This window comes from Plectropomus leopardus, chromosome 8 (genome assembly GCF_008729295.1).
Source record: "Plectropomus leopardus isolate mb chromosome 8, YSFRI_Pleo_2.0, whole genome shotgun sequence".
Taxonomy (NCBI): Eukaryota; Metazoa; Chordata; class Actinopteri; order Perciformes; family Serranidae; genus Plectropomus; species Plectropomus leopardus.
Window position 1 is genome coordinate 29,206,797 of NC_056470.1, and position 27,586 is coordinate 29,234,382.

At 38.6% G+C, this 27,586-nt stretch overlaps 2 protein-coding genes across 5 annotated transcripts in view; one reads left to right on the forward strand and one right to left on the reverse strand.

Moving 5' to 3' along the window:
* The window catches only part of LOC121947278 (kelch-like protein 12), a 47,471-nt gene that overhangs the window by 8,814 nt on the left and 11,071 nt on the right, over positions 1 to 27,586 (reverse strand). For 2 of the 4 annotated variants that reach the window (XM_042492257.1, XM_042492256.1), the window contains exons 2-5: positions 27,286 to 27,361; positions 23,570 to 23,910; positions 3,947 to 4,014; positions 1,560 to 1,786 (exon numbers count right to left, since the gene is read on the reverse strand). In XM_042492257.1, coding sequence (XP_042348191.1) covers positions 1,560 to 1,742 — 183 coding nt within the window. In that variant the 5' untranslated portion in view covers positions 1,743 to 1,786; positions 3,947 to 4,014; positions 23,570 to 23,910; positions 27,286 to 27,361. Of the gene's footprint in view, positions 1 to 1,559; positions 1,787 to 3,323; positions 3,424 to 3,534; positions 3,816 to 3,946; positions 4,015 to 23,569; positions 23,911 to 27,285; positions 27,362 to 27,586 lie in introns of those variants that run through there. The other 2 variants (XM_042492254.1, XM_042492255.1) reach the window with 2 other exon arrangements.
* Positions 5,620 to 14,831, forward strand: ptpn1 (protein tyrosine phosphatase non-receptor type 1). The gene is made up of 10 exons (XM_042492259.1): positions 5,620 to 5,688; positions 5,818 to 6,107; positions 7,850 to 7,940; positions 9,449 to 9,549; positions 10,451 to 10,549; positions 10,663 to 10,800; positions 11,300 to 11,509; positions 11,627 to 11,788; positions 11,923 to 12,083; positions 13,295 to 14,831. Exons 2-10 carry the CDS (start codon positions 6,051 to 6,053, stop codon positions 13,578 to 13,580), a joined length of 1,305 nt encoding a protein of 434 aa, XP_042348193.1. The 5' UTR covers positions 5,620 to 5,688; positions 5,818 to 6,050; the 3' UTR covers positions 13,581 to 14,831.

The window sequence follows — 27,586 nt, forward strand, 5'->3', positions numbered from 1 at the left end:
TATATAAATATAAATAGTATAACAGTATAAACATATATTCCATTTTTTTCCTCCCTCCCAACCCTCTCTGTGGTGTGGTAGAACGACAAAACGCCACCTTATATTAACACCACGCCCTAAAATTTCAAACCACTGTACATATTTAAAGCAAAAATAACAGAAATTATTATTAATATTAATAACAATAATAAAAGGTGAATGTTATTAATAATATAATAATAATATAATATAATAATTATAATAATAATAATAATAATAATAATAATGATAATAATAATAATAAATAAATTAATATTAATAATAATAATTGAGAAAAAGGAAGAAAAAGGAAGAAAAAAACAGAGAAAAATGCCATAAGAGAGACAGTCAAGATGCTTACACAAAGAAATGAGATGCAATGAGAATCAGGTGGGGTCCAGAGAGGTAAGAGTATTTACATGGGAAATGATTGGCTGCCATCTTTTGTAGAAACTGGCAGATGAGCCTCTCAGGGAATATTTCATCTTTTCTAATGATAAAAAGGACATTAGATCAGACAACAAGAGTGTGGCGGAGGGAGGACCGGGTCTTTTCCAGTCTAACAGAACACGTCTACAGGCGATGAGTAAGGCAAAAGCAACAACTTCTGAGTGTTTCTTAGACAGACTGACCGGTGCAGAGGGTACCCCAAATACAGCCATCAGAGGGGCTGCAGTCAGGAGCGACAGAAAGGACTTTACTTAATGTGTTAAAGAAGGAAGACCAAAGCTCTGCTAACTTTGGTCAAGAAAAGAAGATACGAGTATGATCGGACACTTATCATATATATCCATCTTTAATTTTCACCTCATTGTCTATACAATAATTTTACATATTGGTCTCTTCTGAGCACTTGACATCTACTGCATATGTACCTGTTGTGGAGGACGGTTTCCTCCTCATTTGCTCTTCTTACATTTTCCCCCATTATATGTTTATTTCGGGGGAGTTTTTCCTCGTCCAAACCGAGGGTCTAAGGACAGAGTGTGCCATACGCTGTACAGAATGTAAATGCCTTTGAGGCGATTTTGGGCTTTATAAATAAATAAAATTAATTTACTTCACTAACTTGATTAAGAGACTCTTAGAAAAGCCAAAAAAGGAGTAAAATATCAACAGGTCATATTCAGATCTCTTCATCTTTGTCCCTGATAATAGAAACCTTTTCATTCTGTAAAGCCGTATGTAACATTAGGGGTGTGAGAAAATATCGATATATGAGAATCACAATACCGAACTGTATCGCTTCTAAAAACACTGAATAGATTTTTAATTGATATTTACATGTAGAGATTTAGTGCTTCATTTTTTGTTGTAATTAAACCCCGGACAGTAGAGCTGTTATCTGTCTTCAGACTTTGACTCAAATGTAAAATCTCAAAATTAGATCATAATGCATAAAGTTGCTTACAGTATTGCAATACATTAAATCATAACCTTTGCATCATATGTATCATATTGCCAAAAAAACAATCCTATGTGATATGCTTAATAGTTACAGTTTCAGGTGTTTCCGAGCACTGTAATGTTTTCAGCGTTACCTCACTGGTGAACATGGCACAAAAGTAATCACTGCAGGCCGCCAGGACAATCCGGTGAGCTGGGAAATCTGTGTTCTCCACCCTCAGCGTGATATCACAGAGCGTGTTGCTCTTGCGTAGCGAGTTCATGGCATTGAGGATGGATTTGGCGTGGGAGTTGGTCATGATGTCTTTGGGCGCCATGTTGCCTTGAGAATCTCCCAAGGATCTCAAACTACTCCAGGAGTCTGAAACAGGATAAGCTTTGTTGAGAACGACCTTCAGAAGGAGACACTTATTCAAAGACATCCTTCATGGCATTATTTGTTCATGCAGCACTTACTGTGTGTTATTATTCTGTGAGTGTTTGTCATCTATAGTTGATGTGTGAAAAGTTAGAGCCAAAGAGACAAAGATGTAAAATGTTTTCAAGTATTGTACTTTAGTAGTGCTTCGAGGTGTTAGTGCCTAAAAAAATAGGTCCGATTTTTTTAAAGTGGGGTTGCACGAGGCTTGTCGTTGGTGTTTTGCATACAGTCGATGTTAGACGGCACGCCCTCAGTTTGGAGAAGCAGGCTGAGGTCTGACATGGAAGCAAAGAAATGTGCTGCTGTGGAGGGGTCAGCAACATTTTAGCCACCTAAAAAATAATACCAGTTTAAGTGTACACGATGTTGAGAGTATTCTCAGCACTTAATTTTCGGTCAGATTGCTCATTCTGACAGAAAAGCCACTAACAGCTTCAGTTCCCCTCTGTGCTCTTGTCAAAGCCACCAGACTATTGACAAAAACAGTCAATAGTGCCGCTGCTGTTTCGATGAGGTAGTTAGTTTGTGTTTCTGTTTGACTTTGGGGAATCCGAACTAACTCTTTGAATGCCAAAGTCACACAATAACACAAAGTTAAATTACCATTTTTCTCAATGGAGTCTGGCTTTGAAGGGAGGAACATAATGGCTTCAGTTTTCCACTGGAAATCGCTGTCTGACATTAAGGTAAAGTGGTGAAAAATAATCTCAATATAGCGTACACTAAAACTGATAGTGATTTTTTTGTTTGGATAGGACTTTCTAAAAATTTGAATTAATTTATTTATTAAACCCATACTTAACCAGGTAAGTCCTGTTGCGATAAATGATCCCTATCCAAGACAGCTGCACAAGAAAAAGTCACAAACTACGCTAACCCCCCAAAAACACTACAGAATAGACAGTTACATGTGGAAATATTAAAAACAGTTATGAACAAAGATAAGTACCAACAGATTCATTTAACCTTGTACTTATGAGAGCTTTCAAATGAGGCAGAGAGACCAGTTCTCTTAGTTTTAGGAAGCTCAGATACATTTTGTCACTGTCCCCCATCCACATCAGTAGATTGCTCCGCTTTCATGTGGACTCCAGCCTGCTTGTCCAAACTGGGGGCCTTTCGACTGACATCGACTTTAAGTCACATAATGACTTTGGATCAGAGCCCCATTCAACCCCCCATCAGAAAATCTGACCTCTCTCTATAACTGGCCCATTTGGTGAGATTTGCAGGTGAATAAAGAGGATAATGTTCTAGTTTACACTCAGTTTTGTCACTTATGTGATAGCTCTAGTCAGCAGATAACAATTTTTTTCATGCAAAACATAAATGACTTGCATTGCCTTACAGTTTGGTACATGAATAATTATGCATTTTGTGCTAATAATTGAATATATATTTTGTGAAAAACTGCAAGCAGGACTTTCACTTTTTTTACTGAGTAATTTTGCATTGTGGTTTAGCTAATGCAACTTACCGTTAAAAGATTTGAATACTTTTTCCACCACTGGGAGGCAATAACTATAGCTACACATTAGCAAGCAGCAGCCAACGACAGCTGAGGGCTAACGCCAACGCTACACAACAACCAGGAAAACAAACAGGCATATAAAGTGAGCCGAAGACTGGAGGAGGACAACACATGAAGCGACACACACAGAAGAACTTGTCAAAAATTTGTGTAATACCTGTCGCAGCAGTAAAGCTGATTCAAAACGTCTAGCTAAGTTGCGCTGCTAGCTAACGTTAGTAGCACCAAAGTCCCTTGTCCCAGTTCCTGCTGACAGTCACACTGTCTGGAGAAAAGCCACTCAACTATCGCTAATCCATCGTGACCTCTGTTAGGTCACACTACGAACCGCCTCTTTGAAGACATGTGTGTTTAAAATATGCCAAATAATCTCATATCATCACTGGTGCGAGTTTTAACCAGCGAGAATATTTCGTTGACTGAACTGCAGCAGGTCACAGCGGCACAGACTCCACAGATTGGACGTAAACAACGGAGCTGAAGTTAGCTTCAGATTGGTGTCTTCTGATTCAGAAGTTAAGGGGAGAGTTAAGGGGAGAGTTAAGGGGAATGTAATTTGAAATGCTTACCGACCGATTCTCGGCTTTTTGCACCTCCATGGTCTGACACCCACTTCCAAATTTGTGACACGTGTATTCTGGGAAAATGCAAAAAATAGAGAGGAGATTATACTGTGTTTTTACATCTAGACCACTTCAGATCAAAAACCACTATACTCAGATGGGTCAAACAAGATTATCTCAGAGAGGCTAAATGTTCTGTAAAACACAGTTTAATATTTGTAAAACCTTCATTCTTCTTATGAAAATGCAAAAAAAAAGAAAGAAAAGGAGATTACTGGATTTTTTTGTGATGTTTTCCTTTTTTGCATTTTCACAAATACAATAAAGGTTTCACAAACCTGAAATTGTGTTTTAAATAATCTAAAACCTCTTTGACATAATCTAGTCCAGATTTGACCTATTTAAATGACGTGGTTTAAAATAGAGACCTGGGGCCGTATTCAGAAATAGTCTGAGAAAACTCTTGAGAGCTCCTAACATAGCCTAAAACGTCCAACAAGGAGTCCTAGATTTGGAGTGATTTAGGAAAGATCTTAGAATAACTCTGAACACGAAGTGACAGACACTGTTTCCTTGGAGAAGTGTGGATGACTATGTTGGTAGGTATGATACATTTTTCAGATGTGATTGGTTCTCACAGAAACACCCTTTTGTGAGCCTGCATGATTTGGACATCCAATGGAAATGAAATTAACTACATCAAAACAATAGACTGTGAAGGCACTTTTTGTTTGGTTACACTGCTGCACTTTTGTATATTTTCCAGTTTCCAGTTATCATTGTGTTGTGATTCTGTTATTTCTGATGTTAGGTAAATGCATCTCTAATAAGATTAGTCATAAACATTATCCCTGCATGATGATCTGTAGTGTTTCATTAACTCACTGTCATTCAGTGACCTCTTTGTCTTTTTTCCATTTTCTCCTCTGCTTAAGAAACGCCTCAGCTGCTGGAAGTCCTCTCTACTCCTAAAAGTTTTTCGCCTTACAAGCACTCTTACGGACTAAGATGCTTTTTGACTAACTTTTATCTTTGCCAGGTCACTGTCTAAACTTCATGAGGAAATTCTTAGAAAACTTCTTTTTTTTACAGCTTAATTTAACAAAAATATGTCCAAAATGTGCCAGGCAAACGAAAACACAAACATACACCAGAGCACAGATAACTGGCATTTTACACAGAACATAAAAAATCATAATATCAATGCATGAATTGATAAAAGTATTTTTTAAAAAAGAAGTAAGTAAACAAAAATAATTCATATTCATATCACATCAATGGGTTTTTCCAAATAAGTGTAATAGTCTAAAAATTGGTTGCTTTTTTGTCATCACTAAGAGCAACTCCTTGTGCTAGGAAACTTTGTGAATAGGTTCCTGGTGTAATCTGATGTAGGCTACATGTTTAAAAAAAAAAATAAAAAAGCAGTAAAATCTCCCTTATTTGCATTTTCACAAACAACGCTGAGGCTTTACATAAAACGTCTATGATACTTTCACCGCAGTATGAAATGCAAACAGCCGTGAATCGGTCGGCAAGCATCGCAAATTAAATCCCCTTAACTCTCCCCCTTAACTGCTGAATCGGATTTGGAAGCCACGAATCGAAAGCTAACTTCAGCGTCGTACGTAAACAGACCGTTACGTGAGTGTACGTGCGCGCTCATGGAGCCGAACGCGTCACGTTCCAGACACAAGATGCCTTCCGCGCGTCCTCGCTGCTCTGTCTCTACAGCGGCCGTTGAAAAGGTAAACTGACTATTTCACACAGATTAGCCAAATAATCTGGTCTGATAAACATACTAAAATCCAGATTCACACCCGGAGAACCCGGGGTAGATAATAATCTCTTTAAAAACACATTCCGCTCTTTTTTAGCCCCCGGAGGACGGCGGCTACACCGTGTAGGAGGAGTCACCGGCGTGTTTCCGCTAACCGGAGCAGAGAGGTAACACGGTAATCTATGCCGCCGTGCTGACAATTACAGGATATCGGCGGGACAGTTGTCGGCGATTGCGGGACAGTAGAGTAAAAACGATCGGATCGGCGGGGAGCTGCGGGGGTCAGTATCTGCGGAGGAAGAGGAAGGAGTGGCAGCTGGACTGTCAGCGATGGAAGCCGAGTTTCGGGAAATCGATGAAAACGGGAGTTGGAGCGCCATTTATCAGGTAGGAGCTCTCCGGCGCAGTCAAGGTGGAAATGCACTGATAGTGAAGCTGCTGGTTTTAGGCCAGATCACAGCTTTAATGCACGATGAGTCTGCAGCGGCGGAGCTACGATCTGCTGCGGTTATCCGCCGGTTTAGTTTGGTCGGATCAATGCGATGATTGATGCGTCTGCCTGAGTCTCCAACAAGCAGCACCTCCTACCAATATACTGTTATATTATTATTTATATTATATACAGATTTTACGTTTAGTGTCACTTTTTGTTTTGACGTAAATATTGCAGCAGCAGCACTACATTGTAAAAAATACTCTGTTACAATAAGGGACTGTTGTTTATTTCTTAGAGGAAGGGGAAGTGACCTTGTTTTTTTTCTTTAATTTTTATTAAAAGATGAGGAAATTATCGGCCTGGCCGATTATTGAGACTGATATTTTGCATTTTGACGATTATCTGTATCAGTACTTTATTGTAATGATTGCCGATAAAATTAATCAATTAAAAAAAGCAAACAAAGTGTCAGCATGGGAGGAATTTTTTACTTTTTAAAACCTAAGGGAGCCATTTTTATTTATTCATTTAAATTTTCAATTGAGTATAACAAAATTTGCTGGTAACTTGCTGTATATGATGTGAATAGTTCAGTTTTGACTAAACATTTGATAAAGGCATTTAAACAAAGCTTTTTGTTGGCGTTTGTTATATTCCAAATTTTAAATATTGACAGAAAGATTTTTAATTTTTAATGTAAATTCATATTGGTTATTGGTCTCATTAATTACTAATAATGAAAAAAACAGTTTTCAGTCTTGTTGTGCATGCTGGTTAGCTTGTGCAAACGGTTTATTTTTGGCCAAATTTTGAGTAAGATGTAGTATGAAGTGATTTTGATGAAATGTTTCAATTTTGAAGTTAAGATTTTTTGTTTTTCTTCCTTGAAGGAAGCGAATGTCCCATAAAACATCTCCAAGGACCAACAGAAATGTGAAAACTGAACAATTCCCTAATAGTCCCTAAATCCTGCACCCAAAATCTAATTTAAGTAAAAGAACAAACGTGTTTGCATCAAAATGTACTTGTAAAATGTAAATGTACTAATTACCAAAACTTATTCTGCAGAATGATTGATTCAGAATCAATCGCTGGATTATAATCAGTAATCGATCATGTGAAAGCATCACTAATGTTGCTGCTGGTAAAGGTGGAGCTGATTCCATCTGCTTTATGTACTGCTGTGCAGCTTAATCCACAAATTTTATCATAATATATTAGTTGGCTCATATTTTAATAATCTGAATCTGCAAAGTAGATGCTGTCAACTGTAGCTGAGTAAAAAGCACAATGTTGGCTTCCAAATAAGTGTAAGTAGTAAAATGGAAGTAGTCAAGTAAACCTAATTACCTAAGTACAATACTTGAGTAAATATACTCTGTTATATTCCACCACTGCCTCAGATTAAACTGTTTTTGTTGGTTTTTCCACAGTTTCCTGCAGAATGTTTTCATTAAGAACAGCTCAGTGTGAATCAGCTGTTATTATTACATTTTCAGACTGAGATATTTTTCTACAGAATCAAATAAAGGGAAGAACAACCCCTCTTTCAAAAGTCTCTGTAAATGTTTAGATTCTGTTTTAAAGCGTGTAAAAGCCACTAAGACACGACCTGCACCATTCATGTTACATCAGACCTTAATGCCATGTAAATGTGATGTTAATGTAATCCCATTTTTGTATTCTGTCACAGGAGATTCGCCAGCAGTCATGTGAACTCCCTTGCAAGGTTGCCAAATTACCTGAAAACAAGAATCGGAATCGTTACAGAGATGTCAGCCCGTGTGAGTTGCTCTTTTGTCCATGTGACAGCTCTGTAATCGGTTATTGATGTTCAAACATCAGCTTGAGATGACTTATTCTTTAAAGCTGCTGCGGCATCATGAGTTGAATGTTATACAAGCACGTCTGCTCACTGCTGTTTGACCTCAGTCATTAGAAATAACACAATGTCAGTATTACACAATGGGCAGAGCGCTGCATCGCCGTGGGCGCACGTATGAAAGGATGTGATTTCACATTAAATAACTTTTGCTCTTTTGTTGAGGAACAGCAAATGTACTCGTGTTAATGTTGTCTGTATGGTGAAAGCACATGTTGCAGCTGCAGGAGGCTGGAAAAAAAACCATTTATAGACATTTAACAACATCAGGGTGAACTCGACAGCTAATTTGCACCTGTTTTTCCGACACGACAAACGATGAAAAAACGTACAGAGTAAAGTTGAAATGGAAACAAGAGAGAAAAGAAACTGTAGGAAATGGATCAAACCATTTTGTCTTAGTTATCTTAAACCAAACTATCTGACACACTTTAGACACATCACAGTTGATCTATAAATACATGAAATCATCATGATTCATATCTTGGTAGACTGTCTTCACGTGTGAAGTTTGACTTAAAAAAAAGAAATATTTTGAACTTACTAATCAAACATTTTACTCTATAAACCGTAAACACCTGGATGGACAGCAGTTTTCTTGTGCTGTGTTCAGATGCATATAAACCTGTGAACCCTGGGAAAACGGGTTTGACTTCTTTCAAAAACATGGCAAAAAACATAATGAGCAACTTGGAAGAAATGTCCTGCAAAATGCAAAAAAATGAGTGAAACATGACCAAAAAAAAGCTTCAAATTATTTTAAATATATACATTTAAAATTATGTTACAGAATATAGTGGATTAGACCATTTCTTGTTAAGTTTCTTGTGGCCTTTGAAAGAAATCAAGCCCACTTTTTTGTTTACAAAGGGTTAAAGCCCATTGTAAACATTGTCTTAGAAAGGCAACATATCAGTACATTTATTTGTTTTTATATATGTTCATCATCCTCGCAAACACACTGCTTGAAAAGTGTCTTTTCGATCAAGAACAACTAATAAGTGTAGAAAAGTGTTTTTGTATAAATTATTATTTTCTTTTCCTGTAATGTCACAATCGAACAGCTGAACTATGTGGTTTCCTCTTTTTCACACTGAATAAGTTATGCAAATAGTGCAGTTACTGTATATGTGTCATCAAGCATGTGAAAATGTGACAAACAGTAACCTGAAACTTGCTCATGCTGTTTACTTTTTAACGGACACGTTCCTTCAGTGGATGCATCGAGAAGAGTTGATCTATTTCAGTATTAAAAGGCTACCAGCTGTGTTATCTTTGAAGACAGACTGGTCGTATGTTCCCAGCAGCTGTGTCGCTCATGAGAAGTACATTTTTAGTCCCCTGAGGGTTGTGACATGTTAAAAACACTCAGGCATATTTTCACGATTCTTCTTTTCTTCTTCTCCTCAGTTGACCACAGCAGAATATGTCTGCAGCAGGGTACGAATGACTACATTAACGCCAGCCTCATAACAGCAGAAGAGGCTCAGAGGAACTATATCCTCACTCAGGTAAACAAGATTCAGTACACTCCTCTGACAGTAATGATCCTCCCTCACACAGATTCAAACCTGTTATTTATGCGCTATTGCATAATATTTATACTTGGGAACTATTATTATGAATTAGCAAGGAAGTTGGTCGGGGTGAGGTGCTATGCTGTGACTTCACGATGAAGTTTGAGTTTTTTTTCTAAAAAATAAATGCATATATAAACAGATAAATAGACAGATTTAATACTACTACTGCTAACACTTTTTATACACGGGATGCAGCTCAAAGTGCTTCACAATAAAAATGCAACACAAAAGCAAAAAAGACAACAACCACTCAACATTACCACTCAGTCCACATTTTTATCAAACCAGAACAAGTCAAGATTTTTGTTCTGCATTCTTACAAAGATGCACGCATGATAGCACACACAGTTTCAGCGTGCACTCAAGGGCTAAGATAGCCACGGAGCTTGCACAAGCATGCACTGCAATGTCCTGCAAAACCATGTCCATCTGGGTAAAATGCGTCTTTAGGGAGCCCTCTACTGTGTGTATCCTGAGAGGGGGAAAGGGTGGATAACAAAGTCCACAAATCACTCGCTGTTGCTCATGAAGCTTGTTGTTTCTGTCAGTGACTCAGAATAGTGTATGAACATTTTTTGAATCAGCTATTCTGGTGTCTCATCTGGATTTTGGCAGCTTGACAGTAAGAGTAGTGAGATCCCCACGGGAGCTGCCAGTACAGCTGAAGTTTAGATTTTACTGTTGAGCCAGAAGATTCAGCACATCCGTTTCTTCTAAAGTCGTCTTTTTTCACAATATCAGATGCTTCACAGAGATCTCTAAATAGATGCACTGTTCTTATTTAGTTATACTAAGAATAAAATCCTCTCTAACAAGACGCTTTCTTTTTCAGGGACCCCTTCCACATACATGCGGACACTTTTGGGAGATGGTGTGGGAGCAGAGGACCCGCGGTGTAGTGATGCTGAACCGAGTCATAGAGAAAGGATCTGTAAGCACTGGCTCCTTTCCTCGCAGTGTAACGTCTCAATGTGTGACAGTGTCAGTAACCTCACTGCTTTTCTCTTTGTGTTGTGTTTAATGTGCACCTTTGTTTGGTTTTAGGTTAAATGTGCCCAATATTGGCCACATAGAGAAGAGAGAGATGTCATCTTTGAAGATACCAATTTCAAGCTCACCTTTGTCTCAGAAGACATCAAGTCTTACTACACAGTCCGTCAGCTGGAGTTGGAGAATCTGTCTGTACGTTTCTTTTCCTCTGGAGTTGTTTTTTTCTTTGGATTTAAACTAGAGCTTTAATTCTCCGTCCGGGCCTAGCTGGGCTGGAATTTCTCACTGTTCCCTCACACTTTAATCGGGTCAGGTTCTTGCCAAATTAACGTATATTTATTTGATTTTTTTATAAATGAAACTGATGCAAACTGTCTCATGTTCAAATGGCACTTTGGCAGGAGTTTTAATGGACTGAATCGAGAGGTAAAGAGAGAAACAGGATGGAGAGCGAGAGGGGAGACCCAGGGGAAGAGAGGGAGAGCGCAGATGAGAAAGAGTAAGGGGAGCTGCAAGGCGAACTGGTTGGCAGTTTCTGCTTTTTCCTCCCCAGCAGTGGAAGAGACTGGACCCAATATAAGCTCTAATTTAAACGTTGACATGGTTTCAGATTAGGATTGAAGTTATTTCTAAATCCTGGTCTCTTCTGAGGTCTTTTAATAGTCTTTGCATGTCTGATCTTCTTCTACAGACACATGAGACTCGTGAGATTCTACATTTTCACTACACCACCTGGCCTGACTTTGGGGTACCAGAGTCCCCCGCCTCTTTCCTTAACTTCCTGTTCAAAGTGCGGGAGTCGGGCTGCCTGAATTCGGACCAGGGACCGGTGGTGGTGCATTGCAGTGCCGGCATCGGACGCTCTGGGACCTTTTGTCTTGTGGACACCTGCCTCTTATTGGTTTGTACCGAGCTCTGCTGTTCAGTAATCATGACGTTAACTGTCCGTCTACAGTTATATTTAGAAGTTTAAGATTCAAGACGCTTACATACTGAATGTTTTTGCTTGATTATGCAGATGTCGATCCGTAAGGACCCGTCTTCAGTGCGCATTCGTGACGTGCTGCTTGAGATGCGACGCTACCGAATGGGCTTGATTCAGACAGCAGATCAACTCCGTTTCTCCTACCTTGCTGTCATTGAAGGTGCCAAGTACATTAAAGGAGATACATCTCTGCAGGCAAGTCATTTCACGCAATTCATTTCAGATTTGGCTCCGTGTGCTGTAAGACCTGTTGCAAAACTCACAGTTTGTTTTTATTTAAAATGTAGTTATTTTGCAAATACTCACGGGGAATTTTCTGTTTTCTAAAGGAGTCGTGGAAAGAGCTCTCAAACGAGGAGGATGATCCCCCAGAGTTCACTCCTCCGCCTCCTCGTCCTCCTCCCAGAGACCCTCACAATGGCAGAGTTCAGCCATCCTTTTTTCCCGAAAATGATGAGATCATCCAACAAATGGAGACCCGCAGTCTGGGGTAATCACCCAAGTAATTTGTTTGAAAGATCTGGTTTCAGCTTGTTTATTATAATTACTTGAAAATATTTAAAAAGGAAAATGATTTGGCTGCACCGGCTATTTGTAAAACAGCTTGATGAAGAATACCAGGCATTAGTTTTATTTCTATGTGCACGAAGGGAGAAAACATTTGATAATACTCACCCTCCTGGTTTCATTTGGTCAGTTAGTCTAATGTTTGCATAAATGTTTTTTAATTGATTTGTCAGTTAAAACGATTTAAATAGTATCTTTTCAAGTGTTGGGGTGGACGTGTCGACCATATTCTATATTATCTTTTCTGAATGTCTTTTATTAGCACGCTAAGCTCTGTCAGTTAGCTACACTGCTCTTATACTTGACACTTACTGGGCGTAAATTTTAATAACAATTAATCTCTACAAAGAGATTGTAGTTGTAGATGTAGTTTTTATGGTTTAACCAGTTTTAATATAGTTTTAAATTATATAAACTATGATGAGGCTATGTTTGAACTCTGAAGAGCTGGTGCAACCAGCTCCAGGACTGTTGGTCAAGGAAAAATCCAACCAATATGTCCATCTAATGAAATAAAATCAAATCAGTGTTTCCAGCAGAGTTAGATTCTCTTTGCGGCGGTAACTGAGCGGTTGGGGGGTTCGCCAAATCAGCAAACTCTCTGCTGTAGTGGTCGCACTCAGCGCTGAATGTGGGGTGCTTGGTTCTCATGGGAATGCAGTACGTTTCATCCTGTGTAGGTTGAAAAACTATAGATAAAGGTCATTGTGGACGTGCATCCAATCTGTCGCAATACACTAAATGAAAACTGCTAAGAAAGAGTTCTGTGTCCAAACAAACGGTCAAATTTCGCTTTCACTGAGCCGGGTGCTTTGCTGTTCCAGTTGTGCCCGGAGTACGATCAGCTGCTTCCAGAGTGCGGTGCTCTGAATGACCCGACGGTATTCTAACAGTAGTCTGAATAATCAAACGTCCAGAGTGTGCTTTGGTGCTCAGAGGGACTTTTTACGAGCGCACCAAATGTATTTAAGACAGACAGATAGAGAGCGAGCTGGGTGCGCAACTCCATAAATAGAAACTCAATATGTGGCAGAAAAAGTTGATGTGGCAGGTCCCCACAAATAAATGAATATGTCAAAAACCCTGTAAGCCAAATTGCTTGGGGGCATTAAAACTATCCTTTACTCCTCTCAGGTCCTCACAAGAGTCTGAGCTGCGTAGAAGGAACATTGCTGCCCCCCAGCTTCCTGCTGAAGGTGCTGAGCTGCTCGATGGCCACATGGGAATCGGAGATCATTCCTCCAAAGCTCCGCCCGTATCCCAGCAGCAGCAGGAGACGGGGGAGGTGCCAGAGCCGACGCAGCAGCCAAATGAAAGCTCTCCTGTGCCGGGGACTTGGTCCCCTCTACTAACCAACGTGTGCCTGTGCACGGCCCTGGCTCTCAGTGCTTACGTCTGTTATCGAGCCTGTTTCCACTGATGTCTATCCTTCCTCCTCCTTTTTGTTCCTCTGTCTCTCCACTGACGTTGCAAAGTGGACAAGGCTGCCCAAACAGCCTGCTTTGACTCTGAGTTTACTCTGCGAGTGAGTGGATTATTTGGACTTCAGCAGATTCAGGTTCACTCGTTTATTTTACAAATGCAGTGCAAAGAAGTTTTGGGAATAACAGGCTGCCAGTCTTCATAACTCACCCAAATGTTCTTTGAATAATTCATCATGGATGCTCAGGGCCTCAGTTTTTCAGGTGTCACATCGCAAATGCGTGTCCCGGCCTAAACACAGACTCCACAGACGACACGTCTGTCGAGGAAAAGGGTTTTGTTTTAGCTCCCTTGTTCTGTGAACCAGGCTGAACACCCTGTCAGCTCATTTTACACGTGTCTCCTCTCTTATTTACCAAATGACACTCGTATGTGTTCTTCCATTTCATCCTTTATGAAGGTGTTAGGATTTTCTCTTTCTTTTGGTTTCACAAACGGTCAGAAATCAGAGCCAGATTTTTGACTTGTTTGAAAACATGCCGATAAGGGAGACACTTTTATAAAACGTAATGGGTCAATATTAAACCCAATAGTAAAGTGAAGTATGTAAGAGGGAAACAACCCCATGCCCACTAGATAAGAGATGCATGCTGGGATGGGCATTGAATTATCTGTCCTCACTGGTGGCCTGTGTAGGGCTGCAGGAGGCACGCTAGTTGAGTACATACAGTATGTGTGTGTGTTAGTGTGTATTTACACGAGTGGTAGTTAGTGGAGTTTTCTACTGATGCTCGAGTTAAATCTACTCAGTGAGAAATTATTAATATAACATTTACAGAACAATGTGAGCTGTAGACTGAGTTGCCGTCTGGTGACTGATTCCCTCTGCGTTCTCTCTCCCCGGTGGCTCTGCGGGGGCTAAGTGAGGTTCCCCGACGTGGGATCAATGAAGTTTATGTTATCGTCACAGTGACACAGAAATGTCTTTGGAAACAAAATGGTGCAGAGACAGGGTGGCATGTCTCATTCTCCATTCACCTGGCATTCTCAAATTTACTTTTGTGTTTGCTTTAAAGGGATAGTGTAGATTTCTTTTTTAAGTGGGGTTGTGTGAGGTACGTACCCATGCACAGTTTATTACATACAGTAGACGTCTGTTGACACGCCCCCAGTTTGGAGAAGCAGGCAGGAGTCCGACAGGGAAGCCAAGCAAGATACTGCTGTGGAGGGGTCTGCAACAAAATGTATTTTAGCCACCTAAAAAAAAATCATTATCAGTTTAATCCTTGATTGGACATTAGTTTTCTTGTGCTGTGTCCAGATGCCTTTTATCTTCAAGTATTTAAACCCTCTAAACTCTGAGCAAATTGTTTTGATTTCTTTCAAAAACATGGAAAAAAGGCAACGAGCAACTTGACAAGAATTGGAAATTGGAATTTTTTAAAAACTATATTCACAATTATTAATTAATAAATATATTATAGATAAATAATATATTTATTGTAAGCACCGTTTTCAGATAATTTCCATGTTTGTTCTTTATTCTTTTTTGATGCTAATTTTTGAGTCATTCATTCACATAAATAGCTCATTGCCTTCTTCCCATTTTCGAAGAAATCAAGCCAATTTGCTCAGGTTTCAAAGGGTTAAATGCACACTCTATTTAGAATATTTTCACTGCTTTACCTTAATGTCAGACAGTGATTTCTAATGGGAAAATGAAGTTGTTATTTTATTCTCTTCACAGCCAGACCATTGATAAAAACAGTGATTTAACATCGCTGAAGAGAGGAGCTGCTGGTCTACTGCTGCCTAGATCCGTTAGTTAGTTTGTGTTATTGTGTGACTTTTGTATTTAAAGGGTTAGTTCGTAATCACAGAAGTCACACAATAACACAAACTAACTGACTGAGGCAACAGTAGACCAGCAGCTGCTGTGTTCAGTGTGCTGCAATGACTGCTTTTGTCATTGGAGTCTGGCAGCTTTGACAAGAGCATAGATGGAAACTGAAGCTGCAAACGGTTTTCCAATCAGAAGAGGCTGCCTGAAAGAAAGTAAAGCGGTGACACTATCTCAGTCTAGCAAACACATAAACTGATACTGATTTTTGTAGGTGGCTAGAGCACATTTTGTTGCAGACACCCATCCACAGCCATACACTGCTTAGTTTCTGTGTCGGACTCCAGCCTGCTTCTCCAAAGTGGGGGCGTGCTGACATCTACTGTATGCAAAACACTCTTTGTGAACAGTTACCCTGCACAACCCACTTAAAAAATCCAAACTGTCCCTTTAACGTTTTTAGGGAAAATCTTTTTAGCCAATGGATGTGCTTTTCATGCTGAGAGAATGTGTGACATAACGTGAATTTACACACACCTGAATGCCAGCTTACTGAGACATAAAGTAGCTAACGCCCAACTCTCTTCGCCAGCAATACAAATACTTAACGTGTCACCCTTTATCAAACTCTTGAGTTTCAAACAGGGAAACAGGGATTTTGAACAAACCAAATATCAAACACCAGCACAGGGATGAAAACAATACACTGTAGTGATGATCCGTTGTATCATGGCGTGGCCCTGAGCTGGCAATATTGTTTTGTATGATTATTTGTTAGTTTTAGCATGCTGCATTTGTGAATCAACAGGTTTGTCCTAAGAAGAGATTAGCGGAGCTGCTAGCATTCAATTTACCTTTGTGACTCGACAAAGTTCAGTACTTGAGTCTGACAGCTGTACTTTTCTTTAGAATGTATAAACGTCCTCCGCAGGGACGCACCCTTATTAGAAATATATATTTTTTTCAAATCAGGTTTCAGTGTGCTGAGTTTTTTTTTTGTTCTGCTTTAGCAAGGGATTAAATCTCAGCACCTGTGCAGCCATTGCACCAGGTTTTCCTGTTTTTCTATACTTATGCTGAGCTCAAAAACATGTATTTTTTTATTTACATTTGTTGTTTTCCTTTTTAAATAAAAAAAGTATACTGTTGATTCGGTCTGGTTTTTAGAACAGATTTACGTCTATAACCTCAATAAATCCCCCAGAATAAAGACTGGTGATAAAAGGTCACACATGACTAGGGTTAGGTATCGATAGTCAATACCTTAAAGGTATCGGCTGAAATAACCCAAGAAGTCTCAAAACTTCTCCAATCCGATGATGCCTGCATTTAATCCTTTTTGTACTAAGATCTAGAGAAAAAAACGGGACTGATATGGTATGGTTTTATGTTTTTTCTCGCGGCCAATTACTGAAAGCATTATTTGATTTAATTCAATATGGGATTGGTCCGGTACCACATCAGCTACAACCCAGAAGGTTTTTTTTTTTTTTTACACGCGACCCAGCCCTACACATCACTGCGTTTTTATCTCGTTAAGTCAGTCGTATGTATAAAAAAGGCTGATGAAACACTGAAAGCTAATTTTAAGAAAACACTTGTAACACTTTTCATAACTGTAATTAAACAGGGAAGCTGCTCAGTCCCGCTTAAAACGGTACTACAGTTTGCCATCACAAGTTGCCTCTAAGAGGAGATAGATACATATCTAATGAAACTGAATCATATTCAAAAACTGACTAAAAAACCTAAACTACATTTTGTATTATTTAAATCTTAACTGTTGCAGCTACCATTGAATAATGTATAGAAGGAGAGCAAGGCAAGCAAATATTTATACTTTCAAAACCAGAGACAATTCAAAATGCTTTACATTATTCAGAAAAAGAGAAATTAAGTAATTATTGGACATTAAATAATATACCATAAGAACAGTTGATGAACTGCCCCAAATTCATTAGTATAAATAAAAGTGCAGAGGCTAAATCTACGAGAGGCTGTAACGACATATTCATTTTTTAAAGATATTTTTAGGTGCTTGTATGCCTTTAACTGATAGGAAAGCTTAAGCATGAAAGTGGGAAAAACAAAGAGGGGGGGGCGACGGGCAGCAAAGGGCCGAGGCCGGAATCAAACCCGCGGCTGCTGTGGCGAGGACACAACCTCTGTACGTGGGGCTCCTGCTCTATTCACTGAGCACCGGGCGCTCCAACATATTCACATTTGAAAGCTCAGAAATATTGGTACCGTGTTCTGATGAAGCACCTTTTATATGTTGGCTTCCTTGATTTTTCATAAAAATGTGCTGTTTTAAAGGTCAGTTATAAACCATTTATTAGAACAAGTCTGGAAAACCAGAATGTGAAAAATCCCTCTGGTAAGTGTTTATCCTCATCATTGTTAATCATGCAGTCATAAATGTCAGTTATTCATTCATACTTTCTTAAGAGGTCCTCAGTCTCTTAACAAGTCCTCATGTCTGCGGTTATTATTTGGCAGTATCACACTCACACTCCTGCCTACGACCAAATCACAGACTGTTTATACTCATCAGTACTCCCTCGAGTGTGATACTGCTTTTATATAACGGTTCCACAGAAAGCTTTATGAGGTAACAACAGCAATAAGCGGCAACTGCTTATGATTATGTTTATGTAATTGTTTATGTGGCAAACACAAATAGTACCACAACTGGATCACGGAAACTGTAAAAGGAGGAAGCTGTGCTAACTTCTAATATTGGCTAACATTTGATGACTAATGTTAGTGTGAATGTAAATCACTGAGGCCAATTGCAAGCCATCGTAGCATAGGGTCAAGTCCTACATTGGCAGTTGTTTCCTTTTTTTGACAAGACCACATCATTGAGTCCAGCCAGAATAATAATCAGAGCCATTAATAAAATGATCTGTTTATAAGTGCAGTCTGGTCAGCGATAACAGGACGAACTTTCCTTATTTGGTCATGTATCCTGATATAATGTTGGCTATTGTGGACAAAATGGGTTTGAGACAGATCTGTGATGTCTCTGGGGACCAATAACAAGTGAAACAAATGTGCACATTAAGATAAAAAAAAACAAAAAACGTCTGTCAACATCACATAATGTACATTTTTTTCTATTTTGTGGAAGGTTTTTTTCAGTCGAAGGTGATACAGCACAAATGTGATGGATTATAGTTTGATTTGCAGTGGACGCCCCATTGATTTCAATGCAAAATAGAGGAACCAGTAATGAGTCCTAAAACCCGGAAATGAGTTAGCATTTTAGCACCTCTGGTTCCCTCATCTCAAAGTCAGAGGGTTTTTTGAATGGGTTTTTGGCTGAGGAGACTTTCAAGTTTTGTTCTATGGCATAAAATGTCAGTAGATACTCCACTTGCAAACTTTACAGCCCTCATTTGTCTTAAAAAAGTTGGTTGCTTACAAGTGTTTAAATGAGACTACAGCACATCATCACACACAGTCTTCTTGTGGTGGTGACATGAAATCATATGACCGTTTGTTTTGTTCCTAACATGAGCTTTTTACTTCTGGGGATTGCATTTAGGCCTCAAAAATCATAAAAGTATTGTGAATTTGGTTGTACAAAACGTGTAAGTATCATAACTGTTTATCACAGAGCTTTTTTTCTACAATGATCCAAATTTCAATGGAAAGCTCCCATGGGCTTTGAACCCAGGTGCAGCTAACTTTTGCGTCGGTGTACAGAAAAATGTCATCCATGGGGCATTCTGCTCGAACGTTGTCACTGACGTCATATCTGTTATCTAGTTTCCTTGGAATTAGACTGTTGCCAAGAAAAACATTACCATTCCTGCACACTTGCTTGTCAATTTGTCGGTCTACTTATTCCCCCCCAGGCATCCATTTATTGTGCAACCAGTGAAATAAGAGTCTGTTTACGGACGCTTCGGTGGCATGTGTGGATCTGATGAGTTAGCAGCTTGATCTGACAGTGTTGTTGCGACACTGGCTGATGTCATATGAGCAGACCTGCAGGTTTCAATCAATAAATCAATTTATGTGTCGCATGAAATTGTAACAATACAATTTCAGTGAAATGCCGTCCCTCGGGTCTATGGACAAATAGTTTAATTTTTGTGACACATTGATACAATAACAGTTAATATTGCGAATTAACGGTTAATGCCATTAACGGTTTAGAACACCCGTAAAAATACACGCATCGTTTAAAGTCCAAGTACTGTTATACTCTATATCGAATGCCAATTGTGTGATCTAATTACTTAGTCGAAACTAAGTGTTGTATAGTTGTTGTATAGTTTAGTAAGCCACTGCTAATGGGCTTTATGGACTAACTCTGTAGTTACAAGTAGTAATAAGTTATTAATAAAAAGATTTTGGTCCATTGTCTGCAGCTTTTGTAGAAATATGTGATGAAGCAGTTTAAAAAGTAAACACAGTATAAGTATATACTTATTGATGGTTTATAACTGAGCTGTGAAACATTAGAAAATTATTTCGTAAGAATTAATAAAGCCAACACTAGCTACTTTAAAACCTTTAATAAAGGTGCAGAATATCTCCAGTGATGTAGCATAAGTCTTTTGTACTCACTTAATATTATTCAGGTACTGTACATAAGTACAATTTTGAGGTACTTGTTCTTTACTTAAATACTTCTATTTTATGCTACTTTATACTTGTGTCCTACCAGTACATTTTGAAAGCCAACATTGTACTTTTTACTCCAAATTCACTTGGTGGTTTTAGGTACATTCATATAATTGACATTTACATCATGCATAATAAAAAGAGTTAAAAAAAATTATGATGTATTTTATACTGATTAAGCTACCTAGCAGTATATAAAGTTCCTGAAATTAGCTCCACCTTGACAAGCTGCAACATTTAAGTTATAATTAATCCATATAACTACTGCTGCTACTTATAATCCAGCAGTATAATATAAATGATTCTGAAATGAACCATACTGCATAATGACAACTTTTATTTTTGATACTTTATATATATTTTAATTCTTAACTTTTGTTCTTTTATTTAATTTGGGGGACAGACAAGGGGGATGTTGTATTTTTCAAAGCCCTCTGAGGCAAATTGGGATTTGTGATAATGGGCTTTATTGATAAAATTTAGATTTAATTTAAATTATTATTGGCACAGCCCTTGAGGCTAGTGTTGTGAGCGCCTTTGGGTAGGAAATGTGCTGTATAAATAAATTTGCATTGTCTTTGTACGATTTAGAATACCGGACATTTTTAAACTGTGGTATTACTCATTTTTCTTATGCAAATGTACTTCCATTGCTTGGAGAACTGATAATTCTCAGTTTCCACAGCGTCTGAGTTTTAAAACCACCACCAGGAGACGCTGTTAGACTGTAAACTCTGCAGCCTCTGAGAAGGGAGGCTTGGCTTTTCTTACAGCCCACTCTTTCCTGTTTTCTGTGTTTAACTGCAGTTTGCACATCAATTACTTTTTAATTGCTTTCTTACTTTTATTTTGTAGTAATCGGAATCGGGAATCTTCCTCTATTGTCAAAACAAAAGCCGCCTCTGGATTTTAATGCGACAGTGGTGCTGCATGCCACACATATTGCTCTAATTTTATTCAAAGTACGATTGCTTCCAAATACACAAAGAGCATTTCTACTATAATACTTAAGATACTTTAAATTACAATGTTTATCTGATTACTCTCACCACAGGCACTGCTGATATAAAAGTATTTTTCAACACACTCAATTCCTTTTAGTACACATGAGACACACACTTTAAGGTTGATTGATGATGAGTTAATTTTAGTTTAAAAGACCACAACAACGATGGTCAGTGAATGCTAAAGTAAGGCAGAACATGTCTTGGGACACATGCATTGCTTGAGTAAACTCCACCGCTCTGATGTAGTGCAGATGATTTGGCAACACTCTTGGCTAGAACTTCCTGTTTGGGAAATAAGGCAGGCACTCGTACACTTTGTGCAGGAATGCAACTTAAACAGTGAGTAATAGCACTCCCAACCACCACGCTCTGCTGACGTCAAGCGAGCAGACAAGATGGAACACGCTGCACTCGTACGCTGTAGGAAAACTACAATCAAGGTGTAACCGGAAGACGACTTAAAGTCACAGATGTTTCTATTGAAACTACAGACCCACAGATCTGACAGTGCTGTCATGACTCATGCTGTTTTTCATGAAGAGTATTGTCATTTTGCTACTTTACTAATTATACTACGAATTGTCATTGTGAATGTAAATTGTATCTATGAGTGTCATCTATGTCAGCCTACACAATTTAATGTTTGTGATTTGGGTGAGAAATTTGAGCTCTCAGATCAGATTGTGACAGTTCTGAGAAAAAAAGTGTCAAAAGTGCACTATGTTGTCCTAAAGTGCCTCCTTAGTCAGCCTGTCTACGCATAATGCTGACTCCACATTACCAATCGACCAAAAAGGATATCTGCCCTGCCCTGCTGACTCCTCCAGCATGTGTCCTCAGTTTAGTTATTAACCTGGAACTTCCCAATAGCTGGCCAGCTACGAAGGGTGGGTGGGATGATCATTGACTGTAAGTCTCTCCTCTAGCCTGCGGATCGTTTGGAAGCCGAACAGGCATCAGGAAATTCCTGAATGCGAGGGGAGTCAGATCTTTCCAAGTGTGACTCTGCAAATCTGAGTCACCACACACACCAGCACTGTACAATAGAAGTCTGATACAAGGAAGTGTGTGTACAGTCAGGTGTGCCATGTCTCTTCATGCCCTTATCATTTCAAAACTGACAAAAGACAGGTGGGGGAGTGAGACATAGACAGCTCTCAGTATCGACCAGTGGTGTAATGTAACTCAGCACATATCTGTACAAGTACTGTACCTAAGTAAACAGGGTTCCTACAACCTAAGAAAGTGGGGTTTAAGACTTTTTAAGACATTTTTCAAGCCACTCTGAATAAAGTTTAAGAACTATTTTACAAAAAAACTGGGTGTTTCATAACATGTGTGCCCTGACAGTGCACACATCCTAGTAGACTACATTGTGGAGAAGGAGACGAACCTCATCATATACTTTATGTAACATTAGCTGCTGAAGCAGTTCACTGTAAAAACACCTTGTGCATAATCTGGAGCTGTCTCACATAACACTCTCCTCATAGTGAATAACATTTCACCTGCAACATGTTACCACAGAATTTTGGAGAAACAAATACCCCTTTCCCATCAAAATTAGCGAGTGCACTCAGGGTTTTCCAGACACTGGTAAACCCGCTTAATATGGGCAATTGGCTACATTCCCACTGTCAGTGAACACAGCACTGCAGCACACAAGTCTGCCTTTCTGTCAGCTGGCATGTGTGTGTGGGTTGTTTTGTTGGTGTGTCCACAGGACATCATGGACAGGCTGGGGAACAGGTAAACAGTGGACAGCAGTAGGAACTGAGGTCTTTAAAAACTTTTCAGTGGTTTCTTCTCTTTATATATGTCTTACTTATTTAGTCTTTCTTTCAAATTTGGTGGAGACTAACTTGGAATAATGTTTGAGCGCAGCTTGGGAGGAGACAGACAGTAATTAGTGACGGTGCGTCATTGCATCTTGCTGGTTAAGGAGCTGAAATTACCACATTCACCCGGGTGTTGTGTTCTCATCAATGCTGATTGGAGCCGGAGGGAATAAATACCCGTGTCTACTGCAGAGTCATTTGACCCAGGTGTGTGCATTCTCATTGCATTAAAAAGCCAGAAACTTGGGACCTGACTTAAGACTTGCATAACTTGACTTGAGACTCCACTTGGACCTTGCCTGACCCACCCTTGAGACTTGCCTGTTCTGACTTGGAACTTAAGTGCGAAGACTTGAGACTTGTGACTTTCACTTTGATGTCAGTACATTTTGGTGATTATATCTCTGTATCTCAGTATGATTTCTAAAGCAGTCTTACTTGCAATGGAGTATTTTTGTGGTATTGGTACTTATGTAAAGTATCAGAGTACCTCTTGTGATCAGCTCACCCTTCATTCGTGTTGTATCATGTAGTATAAAACGGTTATTCCAAAACAGGCAGTGTGATTGTTTTTGTGGAAAAAAACTCTGTGTTGTTGTTCTCATAAACTGCATCCTCTCTGTCAGAGGCTGATGTCTTTTGTTACGTCTGTTGAGACACTCACCCGTGAGCAGTTCCTCTTCCTGTTCCTGTCCCCCCTGGCTGCTGCTGCTGAGGACCAACCGTCAAGACGCAGGCATCGATGTGACATATAGTACCTCAGCAGTCATAGGCTGAGTTCATGCATGTAGGTCATAGCGTAAATACTTAGAGGTTGGAGCTGGTGCTTCCCCCTTGGGCGCGCTTCAAAGCTCCGCATCCTTCCTCTTGTCGAACGCAGCATGGAGTGATGACGTTGACAACATATGGTCCACATGTAAAAAAAAGTTGGCTGACCTGCCTGCCTCACCGCAGATGTCACCACCGTGTTCTTTTTGGTTAATGTTTATGTTTTCTTCATAGCAACTGTGGAAAAAAAGACGACAATGTGTTTCATCTGAGTGTGATTTTGATGCACTGCAGAATCTGCCATAAGCACACGCATGCATGTCAGTGACCGCGTGCATGTGAAAACAACTTTTGGGAATGAGGTGAAAGGTAAGGCACAGTGAACGTGAGGATGGTCACATAGTTGAGCTCGTGTAGGTGGAATGTTTTCATGGCTGCCACCACTGTCAACACGCCCTACTTCCTGTTGAGTAATGTGAAAATGTCAAAGCCCAAACGTCTACTACTGTTATATCAAGGTGTCTGTGATTTCATGAACAAAAAAAAAAACAGAGAATTTACCGTACATTTTGTTGTTTTTCTTTGCAGCAGCTTGTCAACAGAGTTGAGTTTCATTTTTAAATATTCAATCTGTCATGCATGCTGTCACAAGATCAGAAAAGAGGGAACAATCCTACTGCTGTTTTTTCTTGAAAATTACTGATCTAAATTCACATCTAACCTCTCTTAATGCATATCATATTCTTGCCCCTGCTTTGTGGTGCTTTCTTTGATTAAAGTGGAATTTAAGACCTCAAAATAAACTTTTTACTTGCATAATTATCAGTGACGTTTCACACAAACCTGTGAAAAATCAGCCAGTAGCTGCTATAACAGCTGGATTTTAAACCTCCTGCAGAGCTGGTTTGATTAAACTGTGTTCTTCCTTCAGTCCCGGATTTAACTATTAAAAAACTGGAGGGACCTCACTTTTCTTGTGCTGCTTTTAAACGTCTCCGACAAGGATTTAACCCTTTGAAGTCTGAGCAAATTGGTGCAATTTCTTTAAAATACATGGAAAAAAAGGCACTGAGTAACTTGGCAAGAAATGTCCCACAAATTGCAAGAAATTAGATTTAGAAAATTAATGTGAAAAGCTAGGAAAATTGTCTAGGGAAAGCTATATGTATATCTATTGTAATAACAAAATTTAAAATTATATTACAAAATTATTATAATTTTTAAGCACTTTTTCCAGCTCATTTATCTAATCTTTTTTAAAAAAATATATTTTAAAGCTTTTTTTAATTTAATTTCCTTCCTTACTTCTTTCTTTCCTTCCTTCTTTTTTTTTTTTTTTTAAAAAAAAAGCAACAACAAAAACAGCAAAAAAAATTTTGTTGCAATTTTTACTACTTTCTTGCTAATTTTGGGTCCTGTCTTCTTTCGCTGCCTTCTCCCCATATTTTTTGAAAGAAATAAAGCCAGTTTGCTCAGGTTTCAAAAGATTAATTTACACGTACAATTCACAACTTACAGCAAGTGCCCTTTTTATGCCTATGTTTTGCGCAATAATTTGTGGCATCTCTTGAATGTGTTAGAAGCCAAATTTTCACTTCCATAATATTCGCAGTTTCCAAAGCCCAGTTGTCAAAATAAAACAGGATGTCAGTTGCACTGAGCAGCATGTCAAAGTGTCTAGTAATCTAGGAAAGTTTTAGAGGAGCGCTTTGAGGAATAGTGCAATGGGCTGAACTTTCAACACAGATAGAAACCGCTGCACCTCCTAATACTAGTTGGGTGTTTTCCTTTTTATCAGGTCCTTACATTACTGAAGCCTTTCTGTGTGTGCGACAGAGCCAGAATGACAATTGAGTTAATCAGTGTTATATCGTATCTGTTGAGAAGTAATTTGTCGACTGTGAATGTTTTTTTCATGTAACAAGACCCTAAATGACCACCAGTTCTTCTGAATATTGATTACTGGAAAATGTTCGCACTTTGTTATTTAATATGTAACAAAGTATGTATATATGAAATACTGTCTGAAATGCCACCTTTTGTTCAGCGGTAGAGAGTAGATAGGTTAATGCACTGCTGAACTTTCAGAACAAATTTCAAGTACTTGCACTGTGTTTATGTGAGTATTTTTTATTATTATTTAACCTTTTATGCCACTTTATACTTCTACTCCACTACATGTCAGAGAAAATGTGATACTTTTATAGTAGTGTCACAGTTGGAAATGAACTTTTTCGTCCATCTGCCACTGTGACTGGTGGCTTCAAAATCTACCAGCCACTCAATAGATTACCATTGTTTTTTGTTTTTTTTGGGTTTTTTTTGGCTGGTGCATGAAGCAGATCTAGCACATCAATTCTGAATATTTGAAACGATTTTAAATATAAACGATTTCTATTAATTCTGGCAGTATCAGTAACTGGTACCAGTCTTTCTTTCTCACGCTTAATTACTGTTAATGTCTGCTACAGTCATTCTGCTGTCCTCTGTTACTAACCAAGAAAATGAAAGTTGTTGTTAAAATAATAACAATATTTCATAACATTAACTTATTGAAATATACATATTTTTTTAAATGCATGCGCTTACCGTCCATTAAAAAAGACCATACAAAATAGTATCAAATATCATTTCATGGTATTGCATCAAAATTAGAAATTTTAGTACTGTGAGAGGTATTACATTACAGTTATTTGACAGCTATAGTTACTTCTTGTACTTGATACTTAAAAAATAAAGACTTTAAATAAAGATCATACGGTCAGCTTGTAATAATCAGATTCATTCTTATAGATGAAATTACCTAACAGTCTATGAAGTTAAACTTTTGCTCAACTGCAACCAAATACAACATCAAAATCATATCCTCCTATTAATGCATCTGTAATATCGCTTTCAAAGTTGGCATTTTTTCCTACGTTTTGGTGGTTGTATTTATGTGCTTTTCCTTGAGTTAACTTTTAAATGCAGGATTTTCAATCACAATTTAAATTGCAGTATCGTTGCTTTAAAGAAAATGTTGTGAATAAATGACTTACTACCACTGGAAAATAATCATTATTTGGTCATACACTACAAATACAAAATTTTGTAAGAGCAGGTGTCACTTTTAAAATGGTGCTAAACCATCACAATGTATTCCCAAATAGTACTTAACATTTTTTTTTCAATTTTAACAATTTTCCCATGAGATTCCATGTTTTGTAAAAACTCAGTGGAAAGTCAAGTTATATCAGGCTAAATATACATAATAATCTAAAAGTTGATTTATTAACGATAGAATAATTCAACATTCTGTAAGCAATAAATAACATCTACTGATCACTCTGCATAAAGCATCGATTAACCCTTAATTCACTGTGAGCGAATGGATATTAACGCTTCTCACGTAGAAATGTGTCTCTAATAATTAAGCCATTGCTTGTTTTGCAAGTATGGTCAAATGTTACACAAGATCTGGGCAGTGATACTTGATCCTGTGTAGTGACCGCAAGTCACTTCTGCACGTCAGTTTAGTGTTTTCACAGTCATCTACAGCAGAAATAGCAGAAGTGAACTAAGATGTTGAAATCTTGGTGCACTTCAAGACAGATCATGTTCTGGTCCGTTTACCGTATCTCAGGCGGTCTGGCTTCCCGTTACACCCCATGGTACGGATATCCGGTGTCCCTTTCGCATAGAGGAGGAACTGCAATTAAACACGCAAAATCACAGTGTCAAAATGACCAATACTTGAAATCACATTTATAAATAGCTGTTTTAATTGTGGTTAGCAAGATGTCACAGGTTTGGCTAATTTTGCTGGAGTATTTCAAAGTTTCAGAGGGCCCAGACATCTTGACCACATTTTGTCTTTGGCCTAGACTTAAGATCACAATCTGGTTTACATCGGTCAATCATTTGTGTTAGAAGT